The sequence below is a fragment of the Palaemon carinicauda genome, chromosome 39 (genome assembly GCF_036898095.1).
Source record: "Palaemon carinicauda isolate YSFRI2023 chromosome 39, ASM3689809v2, whole genome shotgun sequence".
In the NCBI taxonomy this organism is placed as follows: Eukaryota; Metazoa; Arthropoda; class Malacostraca; order Decapoda; family Palaemonidae; genus Palaemon; species Palaemon carinicauda.
Window position 1 is genome coordinate 17,233,416 of NC_090763.1, and position 15,375 is coordinate 17,248,790.

At 42.8% G+C, this 15,375-nt stretch overlaps 1 protein-coding gene across 2 annotated transcripts in view; it reads right to left on the reverse strand.

Moving 5' to 3' along the window:
- Nucleotides 1-3,941: 3,941 nt before the first annotated feature.
- LOC137631035 (PDZ domain-containing protein 11-like) overlaps nucleotides 3,942-15,375 on the reverse strand; it is a 117,456-nt gene continuing 106,022 nt past the window's right edge. The window contains exon 3 of one of the 2 annotated variants that reach the window (XM_068362605.1): nucleotides 3,942-4,580. In XM_068362605.1, the coding sequence (XP_068218706.1) occupies nucleotides 4,320-4,580 (261 nt within the window). In that variant the 3' untranslated portion in view covers nucleotides 3,942-4,319. The remainder of the gene's footprint in view (nucleotides 4,581-15,375) is intronic. The other variant, XM_068362604.1, reaches the window with a different exon arrangement.

Below are 15,375 nucleotides of genomic sequence, written 5' to 3' on the forward strand. Positions count from 1 at the left end.
GTATTTGCCGAAAATGAATACTGTCGGCATAATATAACTATTTCCTAGCAATGAAGACTAAATAACTAATGTTGATTATTAGTTATAAGACCGGGAAGGCTGTTCTGGCTAACTAAATAAAGCATGCGAGGCAAACAACAGCGTCGGCATCATGACGCCTCTGGTCGGGGCACAGCTCCGCCACAAAACACAGGATTTTAAGATAAAAAGACGTTACTTTACGGCTGGAGCTTATTCATACAATACAAGAATATGGTACTCAACTTTCCAGAAGAGGGCGAGGCAGAAGATTGCGACATTGCGAAAATACTTAGCGAACACTGGGAAAAACACCTAGTCCGAAACGCTATGTATGAAGGAATGAGGGAATGGCGCGCATCGGTGACGTCAATCAAGATGGTGGCCAGTTATGGTGGCCGGATGTTGACATCGCCGAGTACCGTAACAGTAACGAAGGAGGAGAGTTTAGTAACGGCTCCTCCCATACTTGCCACACTCCCCCTCGAAGCATAAACGCTATGTGGGGTGCAGATAGCTATGTGGCGTGTTAAGCATACATCCCCTGTTATTATACGATATCCTAAAGGGAAACCTTATGGGTACTCGCGCCAGAAGTTAGAATTCTGTGAAACCTTTAGTTTAAAATTCTCTGGGAATATCTACTATAGTCAAATATACCCTAGGAAGCTACTGAAGGAACCTTCCATCAGGACGTCATGGCTTGAGCCCAAAAATATAAATATATATATATATATATATATATATATATATATATATATATAGTATATATATATATATATATATATATATGACTAGCGAATTACGTAAATTCCCGAGCTCCCAAACTCACCTGTTTTATATTACATAAACTGATACACAAAAGATTACCTCCGAGCTCTGAGAATAATACACAACTCCCAGATGTTAATATATATGAACACTAAATATCTAAAGGCCTTTTTACGTTACACCCAAAAGAAAACTGGGTGATTATTTTAATTCTAACGGGAACTATTCTAAAACCCTCTTACTTCGGTTTCAAGTCAGGGGGATACGAGCAAGTTACTGAGTTAATTATTGGTGAAGGAAATAATACACACTTTACAAAAACAAATATATATTCTATAAAAATAACAATTAAAAAAATACCAAAATTATCACTTGAAATTTAAATCTGAACTAGACCTTACGCTTAAGACAAAATGATACTTCAAGAATTAAACAATCACTTGTTTCACTAGAAATTAATTTATGAAAATATCTAATTTTGACAATTAATGAAAAAAGTTGACACTTTAACACTATAGTAAATAAACAATGTTTACACTTACATAAACGTATCTGTTACTCTTACTCCCTTTAGGCTCACACAAGGTTACCGAATGGTTAAGCAATAATAAATGCACTTCACTGTTTAACCAAATCAGACATGGCCTGGCACAAAAAAAATAATAAATTTACAATATAAACTGTACTCACATATTCCCTTCACTTCTTTCAAAAACAAAACTACCAAATGTATTAATAAACACTATACACTACAGTATATACATTTGGGAGAAAGCAATATTCACGTTTGAGAGGAATCTCTATGGATGAAGAGGTGCTGGTGAGAGGATTGGCAGAAGCACAAATCTTGTGGATTGTCAGGCTGGATCTCTCTGTCCCATGCAATTGTATGCCCTTATATGCATCCTATTACATTCTAGAATCTTCCAGTTCAGCATTCTCATAGTGTGGGGGTATGGCCCAGACGGGCTTTCATGACGTCAGGTTGTCAACTTGGCAGTTTGAAGTAGGGTTCTATCGTCGCCTGACCTGACGAGGCAAAACTCTCAGTTAACTCCACCCACCTCCTCTAGTAACATTAAAGAAAAAAAAATCGGGTAAGTTTTAGTCTAGAACCTTCATGCAACTTCCAATCACATGGAAACATGATGCAATCCCAAGCATTTATACCTCGTGTGTGTCATACATACCTTTTAACAACTTTACACAAGACTTTGTAACAAAACTAAGTGAAATAAAAATTAATTCTTTAAAATAACATAAATTTACACATACGGAACTGAATGATAATACTGTATAACTAAATGAGTGACGACAGTCTTATATAATTTACATACATTTACTTAATCCTACATGAGTGGAAATCACCTTACAAGCTGGCTATACATCTCTCAAATACAAAAATAAAATATGTGAATAAAATAATCTACTCTCATGTTAAACTAGCTTTGTAAGAATATATATATATATATATATATATATATATATATATATACATATATATGTGTATATATATACATGAATATATACATATACATATATATATACATATATATATAGTATATATATATATATCTATATATATATATATTTATATAAATATATATACACACAATATATATATATATATATAAATAAATAAATATATTTATATATATATATATAAATATATATATATATCATATACATATATACACACATATATATATAAATACATACTGCATATACATATATATATATATGCATACATATATATATATATATATATATATATATATATATATATATATATAACAGTATTTATATAAGGCACATAATTAGTGCATGATGCAAATTATGCACAATTCAACTGAACCATAACAAAGCCCAAAGAATGATTGTACATGTCAGGGACAGATGTGGCTCCTCAACTTCCGGATCTTTGCAACGGTCAAATTTACGGAGGCCTTGGCATGACTCCTTTGGTGATGGACAGACAAATAACATTATCAACATCAGCCGTTGCCACTCCACTGCAGGAAAAAGGCCTCAGAAATGTTCTTCCACTCGAGTCTGTTTAGGGTCTTTCTAAGCTAGTCTATAGACAAGACTTTACTTTGCTTATCAATCCATCACCTTCTCCTTCGTTTTTAGTCTTTAGGACACCCATTCTGTTATTTTCTTGTTTATCTCTTACATGTTATTCTTATCATATAACCTGCACCAGTCCACTCCTTTTTCTTACATGTTATCAAATTCTCCTTTACTGTACTTTACTTTGCTCTTATTCTGTCTCTTAGTGTTATTCCCACCATTGTTCTTTCCATAGCTATTTGAGTTGTAACTACTTATGTTCTAAGGCTTTAGTAAAGCTCCAAATTTATGATGCATAAGTTAATACTGGCAGGACTATCTGACTAAATCATTTTCTTTTTAGAGAAAGTGGCATTTTACAATTCATAATCTTTCTTTGTTCACCAAAAGCTCTCCATCCCAAACTTTTCCTTCTTTCAATTTCGGTCTTATGTCCTAAGGAAACTCTTACTGTCTGCCCTAAGTACATATATACATTAACAATCTCTAAAGTTTCGTCCATAACCATTATTTGTTGCCTCTGCATTTTCATTGAATATTGTCTTAATTTTACTGATATTCATTTTCAGTCCTACAACTCTGCTTTCTCAGTTCAAATCTTCTATCATCTTTTGCCATTCCTCTCATGATTCATTAAATACATCTACATCATCTGTAAATCTTCAAGTTGCTAAGCTATGCAAACCTGTGTCCTTTAAACTATATATCCCACCTCAACCAACCCTCTCAAAGCTACATAATCTGTGACGGACGGCTAGGTGGGGCTTCTCATTCACACTAACATTATCATTATCATTATTAGCTAAGCTCCAACCATAGTTGGAAAGCAGGATGCTATGAGCCCATGGGCTCCAACAGGGATAAATATCCCAGTGAGGAAAGGAAACAAGGAAATAAATTTTAAAGAACTCAGATTTACGTAGCTAGGAAGAATACAAATTACCTCTAAAACCTTATATATTTCCAGCCTTTTCTCAGATAAGAATTAGCAATTAAAGATTGTTCAAATGTTGGTTTATTAATGCACATAAAACACTTGATATTGAGGTACCAATGAAACACAGATTGCTTGTTTTAATACAAAATTATTTTTGCTCATTTCATTCTTACCTTATACAAACAAAATACCTACATAATATAGCCACAGTAATTAACATATATTCAATTACTGTACTGTTTACAGTAAATCTCAAACATTATGAGAACATAAAATGAAAAATGTATGTTCGAATGTATAAGCAAACAAAAAAAATCATATAAATACACGGATACTAATGAACAATGTATTTTCTATTTTAATCAATAAAATGGAAATCAAACTTAATGCAAATTAAACTTTAGAAATACTTAAAAATACAGGTATAAACATATTTACCTACTATACTGTTAACATGAAATTTTCATATACTGGGAGTAAGGTGTCCCAAACACTTAAAACTATCATTGCAACCTTGTCTTCAATTTAGGTTTCTTCCAACTTTATCATACGTCTTCTTATAACCATAAGGGAAGAATCTTAATGTCATATCAATGTGCTGATTAGATTTGAGTATTTTCACAGCCTTTGCATGCTCGATATCTTCAAAGTTGATTCCATTCACATACAGTATCTGGTCTGCTTCTCTTAGGCCTAGTCGCTCAGCCTCAGTGTTCGGCATCACCTTGGAAAGATATATTCCGCAGTAATGTTCCTTTCCACCTCTGATGTTAAAGCCAAGCTGTTGGGAATACCACACATTTTTAAGTAATTTGTATCTTTCCTAACTATACAAACCCGAGTCTTTTAAAGGAGAATAAATCCAGTGACACTGGAATGACCATTGAAATATACTGAGATAGTTATAACTAGGAGGATGTGGTGAGAGGGAAGCACCACCTACCGTCAGACAAATTAGCGATTAGACTTGCAAGGTGGTAGAGGCAGGAGGTAAAACTTAAAACACCCAGGTTTGTCATTAAGAAATATACAAATTACTTTAAAAATATGAGATTTGTTCCTACAAAGATACAAACTATCACCTTTAATAGTCCCTATGAACCTACTGAACTCTGACTGGATAAACTTTCCTGAGAATTGTCCAGCAGAAGAACAAAGAATAAAGATGATGACTGCCAACCTCCTAAAGTTGGAATCACACTAGTCATTCCTTGCTCGAGGTTTTGGCCAAGGTCCAGCCAATGCTCGCAAGCAAATGTGTTGTAGCGTCAGGAAACCGATCAACTGCCATTATCATGGCACAAAGAAATTTTTTGACTGCTTCAGTAATATGTATTCTTGAAATGTTACATGAATTGAAGAGGAACAGTTGGGAAGCCAATATCTAGAGCAACAAGCTCCTGGTTTCCCATCTTCAGCAACAACCACTCACTGCTGGCCAAAAAAAAAAAAAAAAAAAAAAAGCCTAGTGAATTCAGCTTAATGGTCTGTGCATAAAGATGCCACAGGCATTACATTGGGCCTGTACCAAGAATAAATGGTACTCCGTTATTGGAGAGCTTATATGCTCGTACGGAATATGTTGTCTGGATGTATTCATACTAGGTTGGCCAGGCCACCCACCACCATTGAGATACTACCACTATAGAGTTATTGACTACTTTGACTGTCCATACAATACTGAATAGGATCTCTATCTCTAATTATGGCTGTTCATTATTCCTTTGCATACACATACACCGAATAGTCTGCCTACTTTTTTCACATTCTCCTCTATTTTCATACAACTAACAACAAGATTACCGAATAATTCAAGGGGTTAACTACTGCACTGCCATTGTTCAGTGGATACTTTCCTCTTGAAAAGGGTAGAAGATATTCTTTAGCTATGGTAAGAAGCTCTTCTAGGAGAAGAACACTACAAAACCAAACCATTGTTCTCTACCCTATGTAGTGCCATAGCCTCTGTACCATGGTCTTTCACTGTCTTGGGTTATAGATCTCTTGCTTGAGGATACAATCAGGCACACTACTATATCTTTATTTCTCTTCCTCTTGGCCTATTCTTTCCCCATTCTTCATCTTCATAAACCAAGCAACACTGAGATTACTGAACAATTCTTTGCTCAAGGTGTTAACTATTTCACTGTCATTGTTCAGTGGCTACTTTCCTCTTGATAAAGGTAAAAGAGACTCTTTAGCTATGATAAGCAGCTCTTATCATTATTATTATTATCATTATTATAATTTCTATTATCATTATCAAAAGCCAAGCTACAACCCTAGATGGAAAAGCAAGATGCTACAAGCTCGGGGCTCCAACAGGGAAAAATAGCCCAGTGAGAAAAGGAAACAAGGAAATAAATAGACGATATAAGAAATAATGAACACTTTAAATCTCTTAAAAAACATTATTTAAACAGATAATTCATATTTAGATAAAAAGACTTATGTCAGCCTGTTCAGCATGAAAACATTTGCTGCAAATTTGAACTTTTGAAGTTCTAATGATTCAACACCCGATTAGAAAGATCATTCCACAACTTGGTCACAGCTGGAAATAAACTTCTAGAATATTGCGTAGTATTGAGCCTCATGATGGAGAAGGCCTGACTATTAGAATTAACTGCATGCCTAGTATTACAAAAAAGCTGGAACTGTCCAGGAAGATGTGTATATAAAGGATAGTCAGAATTATGTAAAATCTTATGCAACATGCATGATGAACTAATTGAACAACAGTGCCAAAGATTAATATCTAGATCAGGAATAAGAAATTTAATAGACCGTAAGTTCCTGTCCAACAAATTACGATGAGAATCAGCAACTGAAGACCGGACAGAACAATACTCGAAACAAGGTAGGATGAAAAAATTAAAACACTTCTTCAGAACAGATTGATCACCAAAATTCTTAAAAGACTCTCTCAATAAGCCAATTTTTTGTACAAGTGAAGAAGATACACACCTAATGTGTTTCTCAATAGTAAATTTGCTGTCGAGAATCACACCTAAAATTTTAAAAGTCATCCAAAGTTAAAGAAACATTATCAATGCTGAGATCCAGATATTGAGGAGCCACTGTCCTTGACCTATTTACAATCATACTTTGAGTTTTGTTAGGATTCAACTTCATACCCCATAATTTGTACCATGCATTAATTTTAGCTATATCTCTATTAAAGCTAGATCTCTATTAAGGGATTCAGCAACCCCAGACCTACATTCAGGAGATGGAATTGATGCAAAGAGTGTAGCATCATCTGCATATGCAACAAGCTTGTTTTCTAGGCCAAACCACATGTCATGTGTATACAGTATAGCATGAAAATTAATAGGCCAAGAACACTACCCTATGGAACACCAGATATCACATTCCTATACTCACTATGGTGCCCATCAATAACGACTCTTTATGCTAAACTGAAACCAAATGCTCCTCCCAAGGCTATTTCATGGTCGTTGGATAAGGTCCTGTACTTCGCCCCTTCAATAGATAACATCTCTACCTCTCTGAAGGATCTTACTCAAAAGTCTATCTTTTTGCTTGCTATGGCTTCTGGTGCTAGTCAGTGAGGTTGTGGCCCTTTCAAGGGATGATGGCCTCATTGAATTCTCAGAATTGGAGGAGGTAAAACTTTACCCAAATCCTGCATTCTTGGCAAAAAAAACCAACTTTCTACAAAATGCTGGGGGCCCTGGAAGATTGTCCCTCTACAGGAGGATCCTTCTCTGTGCCCAACAGAGTGCCCTGTTAAAGAGCTGGGCCTTTAAAGGCAGAGATGACAGGATCTAATCTTTCTCTGACACAGCTAAGGTCTAAACTCACCTAATTCAACAGAAGGGCTGACCCTGATAGTATACTATCGGGTCATGACCCTAGAAAAGTTGCCTTTTCCTTAAATTTTTTCCAATCTATATCCTTTGCAGACTTACACAGGATGGAAATCTTCAAGAGTGTTCTTCAAACATTACTTACGTCAGTTGGACGAGATTAAACACTTTGTAGTGGCCGCTGGTAGTGTGATTAAACCAGCTTTGTTGCAAATGTTTTCCCGGAGGTAGAGATTACGCATGCGCTAACGCAGATGTGTAAGTACGTATGCGTACAAGCGATCTTTCTGCCAAAAGGGCTATAATACATCTTACAATTAAAACTCCGTTCTAACGATCTAATAAATTGTTTAGCTATATCCTAGACTGAAACCAGGTTACTGTATTCAGTACATTACTCATCTACTTCCCTGTAACCAGACAAACGACATTACGTTCTGCCTTCTTATAGGCATTTCCTTAATTTCTTCCCGATCGGAAGTCTGAGTCTTACAAAGAGGCGTCTTTTCGCCAACGGAGCAGGAGCACCCTGAAGGCAGAGAAGTACGAACACAGCGTTGACTTCTGCCACCAACCCGACGTCGGGCAGCAACCGATTGATCAGCAAGCTGACCATCAGCAGGTCTCCGAAGAGGAAGGGGACCCTCACAGGAGAGACAAGAGATGATGAAGGGAAGTTTTCCCTCGGAAGGGAGAAACAGAGCCCAACATCTGGGGAGGAAAACTCTTCCTCAGAAGGTAAAGAAATCCAACCCCTGGAGGCGTACCTCCAGGCAGCGCTCTTTGCTTCCTATCATCAAGCCTTGTTCAAGTTGAAGATCTGCATCAAACGTTACCAGAGAAAACGTAGCCGGAGCTAGTTCCTCGAGGTTAGCGTGATGATCAGGAGCTGCCGCAGGCGAAGAAAATAGGAAAGTTATGGCACAGTGACAGCAGATTTCCCCGAGACGAAAGGCACTGCTTTTCTATGTTGGCTATCATAGCCGAACGAAGAAGAACGGCATCGCTAACTGAGGAAAAATAAAACAAATTATGTAACAAAAAACTCCCTTGGGAGGAGCAACTAGTCCGCAGATGGGAAAGGTGTCCACCAAGAGAACTGACACAAATTAAGGACAGCGCATTCCCTTTCCCGGCCAACATCAACGGGAGAAGGAGAGCGGCAGCGTAAAATGACAAATTCATAGATAATTTGTATTTTTCCTAACTATACAAACCTTAGCTATTTAATAGTGGTATTACTTTCGGCGTAGCTGAAATGACGAGTCATTAATTTTTAACGAGGGTTTATTACCCACACCACTAGTTAGCGGGGGTAGGGGAGGGTAGCTTGCTACCCCCTGCCACCCCTCACACACCTGTGCTTGAGCTCACTTTGCTTGGAGGTAGGACTTCAAGGGGAATAGGGCTGGCGGGCAAGTTTGGTTAAATAGCTAAGGTTTGTATAGTTAGGAAAAATACAAATTATCTACGAATTTGTCATTTGTTCCGTAACTGGAATACAAACCACGCTATTTAATAGGGGTGACTCACCCATTGGGAAGGGTGGACGTCCCAATCAGTCTGGCTTTTTGGCTTTGCCCGGGGACTCCTTATCCGAGTGTGTTAGCACTCAAGAAATAAGGAGCCCCTGCACCTCGCTAAAACCTTGCTACGGAAGGTCTGCGGCCTACACAAGCTGTGTGGGAAGGTATGTAGAAGTGAGACTCATCCAAGAAAGTTGTTCTGAAGTTCTTTAGATGGAAAACTTGTATATTAGGACTTTCCCAATACCACCTCGTCGGGGTATGGGGATGTAACAGTATTAATCTTAATACTAGGAACACAAGGGAGCATGGTTTACCTGCAGTGGTTTGAGGTCAGCTATGCAGAGAACCCAGGATGCTGCTTTCCCCAAGTGAGGGGATGATGAAGAAAAGAATAAGGGCCAGTCAAACCTTTTCATTCATGAACACTAAAACTGGGTAACAATGCCCTCAACCTTCTGCTACTTGTCCAATAAGGAGCTTGAGGTTTTAAACCACCTGTTTTGCAGCCACCACAGGACCGATAGAAAAAGTATCGAGTCTCCTGTGGGTCACGTCTTGCAGGTAGTGGGATGTGAACATGGTCTGTCGTTTCCACACCCCTGCTTGAAGAACCTGTGTCACTGAAAAATTTCTTTTGAAAGCCCCTGACATCATGTGCTCTGTTGCGGCATGACGGAGGAGGGTCTAGATTCAGTGCCAGATCAATGACCCTGCGAATCCATGCAGAGATGGTGTTCTTGGTGACCCTCCTCTTAGTCCTTCCTGTGCTGACGAATAGTGCTGGCACACGAGGACGGGCTGTGGCTGTTCTCTTGAGGTACAGCCTCAAGCTCCTTACTGGGCAGAGTAAGAGATGGTCTGGGTCATCTGTTACATAGCGGAGACTAGAAATCCGGAAGGAGTCGAATCGATGATCCGCTACTCCCGGGTTCCGAGTCTTAGCAATAAACTCAGGGACGAAGCTGAACGTTACCTCTCCCCATCCCCTTGAATGGGCGATATCATGCAAGAGACCAAAAATTTCGCCGACTCGCTTGCCCGAGGCCAAAGCTAGCAGGAACATCGTCTTCCAAGTTAGGTGGCGATCTGATGCCTGGTGTAATGGTTCATAGGGAGGTCTCTTAAGAGACCTGAGAACTCGAACCACGTTCCATGGGGGAGGTCTCACTTCCGACTGGGGGCAGGTAAATTCATAACTCCGTATGACTAGAGAAAGTTCTAACGACGAAGAAATGTCCATTCCTTTCAGTCTGAAGGCGAGGCTTAAGGCTGAGCGATAGCCTTTCACTGTTGAGACTGAAAGGTGCCTTTCTTCATGCAAATACATGAGGAACTCCGCTATTGCTGGAATAGTGGCATCGAGTGGGGAGATACCCCTTACACGTCACCAACCACAAAAGACTTTCCACTTTGCCTGGTAGACTGCTGCTGATGACTTCCGCAGATATCCAGACATCCTGATCGCAACTTATTGCGAAAATCCTCTCTCAGAGAGGAGATGCTCGATAGTCTCCAGGCGTGAAGTCATATTGAAGCTACGGCTTTGTGGAAGATGTTGGTTTGTGGTTGTTTGAGTAGATTGCGTCGTAGAGAGAGTTCTCTTGGAGGCTCCGTTAGGAGTTGCAGAAGGTCCGGAAACCATTCTGCGTGATGCCATAGCTGAGGGTCATTGAAAGATTGACTGATGTTCTGGTCTTGTTGAGTACCCTCCTCATCAGACAGAACGGGGGAAAGGCATGAACGTCGATGTTGTCCCACCGTTGTTGGAAAGTATCTTGCCAGAGAACTTTGGGGTCTGGGACTGGGGAACAGTACAGCAGGAGCTTGAAGTTCAAGGCCTTTGCAAAGGGGTCCACAGTCAGAGAACCCCACAAAGTCAGGACTTTGTTGGCTACTAGATGATCTAAAGACCACTCGGTACTCACTACCTGAGATGCTCTGCTCAGATTGTCGGCGAGCACATTCCTTTTGCCCGGAATGAAGCGTGCCGATAGTGATATCGAGTGGATTTCGGCCCATCTCATTATCTCTACTACTAGATGGGATAGTTGCTGCGAAAAAGTACCTCCTTGCTTGTTGATGTAGGTCACTACTGTGGTGTTGTCGCTCATCATCACCACAGAGTGACTTGCCAGGTACTGTTGGAACTGTTGAAGGGCTAGAAAGACAGCCTTCATCTCTACGAGATTTATGTGGAGGTACTTTTCTGACTCTGACTAGAGGCCTGAGGTCGTGTGGTGCAGCATATGGGCCCCCCACCATTTTTTTTGAAGGGTCTGAAAACAGCATCAAATCCGGGGGGAGGACGAGAAGGTCCACTCCCTTCTGCAGATTCTCATCTGTCACCCACCACTGGAGGTCTGTCAGTTCCGCAGGTCCCATGGGGATCAGGATGTCCGGGGAGCCGTGTGCTTGATTCCATCGGGACTTGAGTCACCACTGGAGGGATCTCATCCTGAGGCGACCATTGGGAACTAGACGGGCCAGCGATAAAAGGTGACTGAGAAGACGTAGCCACGATTGGGCTGGAAGTTCTTCTCGTCTGAGAAAAGGTCTTTCGACCTTCTTCAGCCTTGCTATCCTGTCGACTGATGGGAAGGCTTTGTAGAGAGTGGTGTCTATAATCATGCCTAAGTATACCAGTCTTTGAGTGGGAAGCAGGGAGGACTTCTCGAGATTTACCATGATCCCCAGATATTGGCAAAGTCTCAGAAGTTTGTCTTGGTGTTGAAGAAGGGTTGACACCGAGTCTGCTAGGATTAGCCAGTCGTCCAGATAACGGAGGAGACGGATGCCAATCCTGTGTGCCCGAGATGAACACTCTGGTGAAGACTTTTGGTGCTGTGGAAAGACCGAGGCACAGAACCTTGAACTGGTATTTTCTGTTGTCCGGGCTGAATCGTAAGTACTTCCTTGAAGATGGATGGACTGGGATCTACAAGTACGCATCCTTTAGATCCAGTGTGCACATGGAGTCTTGCGGTCTTACTGCTAGTCTGACCGTGTCTGCCGTCTCCATGCTGAACGTAGTTTGTTTGACAAACTTGTTCAGAGCTGAGAGGTCGATGACTGGTCTCCAGCCTCCAGACGTCTTCTTTACAAGAAAAAGTCGACTGAAGAAGCCTGGGGATCTGTCGAGGACCTCTTGGAAAGCGCCCTTCTTCAACAGGGTCTGGACTTCTGCCCAAAGGGCTTGCCCCCTTGCCGATCCGATGGCAAGGGAGTTCAATGACACTGGATTCGTCGTCAGGGGAGGTAGAGATGTTATGAACGGGACGCGATACCCTAGACTGATCACGGAGATTGTCCAGGAATCGGCCCCGAGTTGCTTCCCCTGTTTGCGCAACTTTGTAGGCATCCCCTCACTGGTGGAAATGCAGGGGGACTGCCTATCCTAGTGTTTGCGGCTTCGGCTGCTCCCTCTAGGATTTCTGCCTCCCCTGGAGGACTTTTTGCCTTTCCTTTCTTTGACAGGAATGGGCTTAGACACCATCGTCTTGGCTGCAGTTGACGTCATATTGGTCTTGGCTGGACGGGACTGCTGTGGTGCTGGAGGTTTATAGGGCTTAGATGTTAAAGCCCTATGGAGGAGGGAGTCTTGATGTGACTTCCTCCACCTCTCAACAGCATGTTCCACATCCTTAGGCTCGAATAGAACAGACCCTTCTATGGAGGAATGTCTGAGCCTATTGATCTTGGCGCTAGGAACCTTCTGGTGGAATCTCTCAGCTACTGCATTCCGACGTTTCAGGATGGTATTTGCCCACAAGTTCGAGACTTGGTGGGCCAGAAACTTGATCGTGCGAGTACCTGAGAGGAGGAAGTTTTCCAGAGCTTTCCTGGTATGTTCCTTGGAGAAATCTTCAGAACGTATCAGGATACCTAAGGTCCCCAATCAGATATCGAGCCACAAAGTGGCTTGCATAGCACACTTCGCGACCTTCTCCTGGTTGAGGATCTCGGCTGCCAAGAACGAGACCTGCCAATTGGAGAATCTCTCAAGAGGGACTCCCCTGGTTAGCTCTTCCAGCGAGTGGTGAAGTGGAAGAGCTAATCAAGGCTCCTCCAGGATCTCAAAGTACCTCCTCTGCTGTATTCGAGGAGGTAGGAGGAGCTTATTGGTGGTACTGGAACGGTTGGAGGACATCTCGGAGAGCTGCTGGGCGATCTTGTCTTTGGTACTCTTTACCCCCTGAGACCAGGGCAGGGCTGCACTGGTCTTAGAGGGCTTTTGAGTACCAAAGACGCGGTCTAGGACCGTGTCTTTGCCCTCTCGAGGAGGGATCTCTGGGTCGCAAAACCCGTTGAGAGCCCTCATCAGAGTCAGCAACTGCCAAAACGTGTGTTCTGACTCCTGCTGGTCTCCTCCTGTTGTAGGACTTGCAGCGAAGTCTCCTACTATCCCCAAAGACTATTCTTGGGGAGAATCGCGGACATTCCCTGAGTGGCTGGCTGGCTCAATCCTAGCCCTAGTGGAGGACTTAGGCAATGTTTTGGAGTCTTTGGATTCTTTTCGGGGAAGAATGTAAGACTCCAACATTGATGAGGGTGGCATGTTCCTTCTAATCCCGGACTGTGTAGAACTCTCGACGTGAAGATAGGTTTCCTACATTGGTGCAATGGAGGAAAATCTCTCTTCTCGTGATTCTCTTGGTGACGGGAGATCTTCGTCTGAAAGGGAAGGAGAGTTAGTCCGAGGAAAAGGAGGAACCTGCCTTGAAGGTCTGTGTGGAGTCAGTTTCGCCCTCGGGGAAATGACCGCGTCCAGAACTCTTTTCTTCTTCAGAGGGGTAGAGGAAGCCATGGTTCCATGTCCTAGATCAGAGAGGACAGGCTTGAAAGCCTGAGTTACAGCTCTGATCAGGGCACGGAACCAGGGCTGTTAGCTGACAGACGCACTGTCAGCCATACCCCCTGAAGGGAAATGGACTGAAGGATCCCTGGGAGGAGTCACTGGAATAGGTGGGTTCGCCTTTGGTAGCTTTGGGGACCTGAATCCCTCTGGAAGTTTCCCTTCTCCCACAATGCGCGGTGGTATGCGGTTATATGGAGGGGAATGAGGCAATGGTGACCTTGCTGGACGTCATTCCTTGTGCGCAGGCTCACCCGCTGGAGAATATTGACGCTCGCGTGAGGGAGAATAATGGCGCTCGCGCGAGGGAGAATATTGGTGTTTGCGCGCGGGAGTGTATTCACGCGCATCTGTCAAAGACTTAGGGCAAGCACGCATGAGAATGTCCTCTAGCGCGCGGGCGCGCAGAATATTCATGATGGGCGCGCGGGAGCACGGGAGAATGTTGGTGCGCATCCCTAGGTGATGGATGGCGTACGCGCATATCTTTGTGAGTGCACGAAGGAGAAGGCTGGCGCGCAGGTAAGCACTGGTGCGTTGGTAAGGGATGGCGCATGGGCGAGGGCAGCATGGCTGTCTCATCTACAAACTTGCGTGCTGGAGAAAGTTGGCGCGCAGGTTTTACCTGGCGCGCAATATGGTGCTCAGGAGAGCGTGATGTAGGGCGCGCATGCGCGAGAGAGAGCACTGTTGCGCAGGAAAACGATGGCACGCAGGTAATTTGCACACAGGAGAACGTTGGCGCGCAGGTGGGCGCTGGCGCGTAGGAGATCGTTGGCGCGTGAGGGCAGTGGGCGCAGCGCGTGCAGGAGATCGTTGGCGCACAGGAGATCGTTGGCGCTTGTTGGTGCGTAAGCGCATGTTGGCATGTAAGCACTTTAAGATGATGCCCTGTGTTAGGGTGAGTAGGATGAGCAGCGCACTGTAGTGATGGGGCCTGACGAGCTACTGATGAGCGCTGGTCAGGTTGCGTGGGCGCGTGTCGCGTGGACTGTTGGCACGCAATAACGCGTTCAGGTGGAGCCTTGTTAGGCCCATGCAGGAACAGCGACGGCAGGTCGGCAGGTCTGTCGGGTGGCAGGTCGACGTGTCCTTTTAAAGGATGACCTTCCACCGAAGGAGATCGCGAACGATCTGCAGAGAGGTCCAGGACCAATGCAGGTGCAGTGATGGAAGATCGGTCTAGAGGCTCCTCTGCGGGGGACTGCAGGTGAAGGAAGGCCTCTATTGCGAAGAGGAGGACGAGCCTTCTGATGAATGCGCCCTCTGGGGGCCATTGGATCAGCAAGCTGACCTTCAGCAGTCCTCCGAAGAGGAGTCTCTGTAAATGAACTCCCCCGAGGGAGAGAAACACTAGCAGGA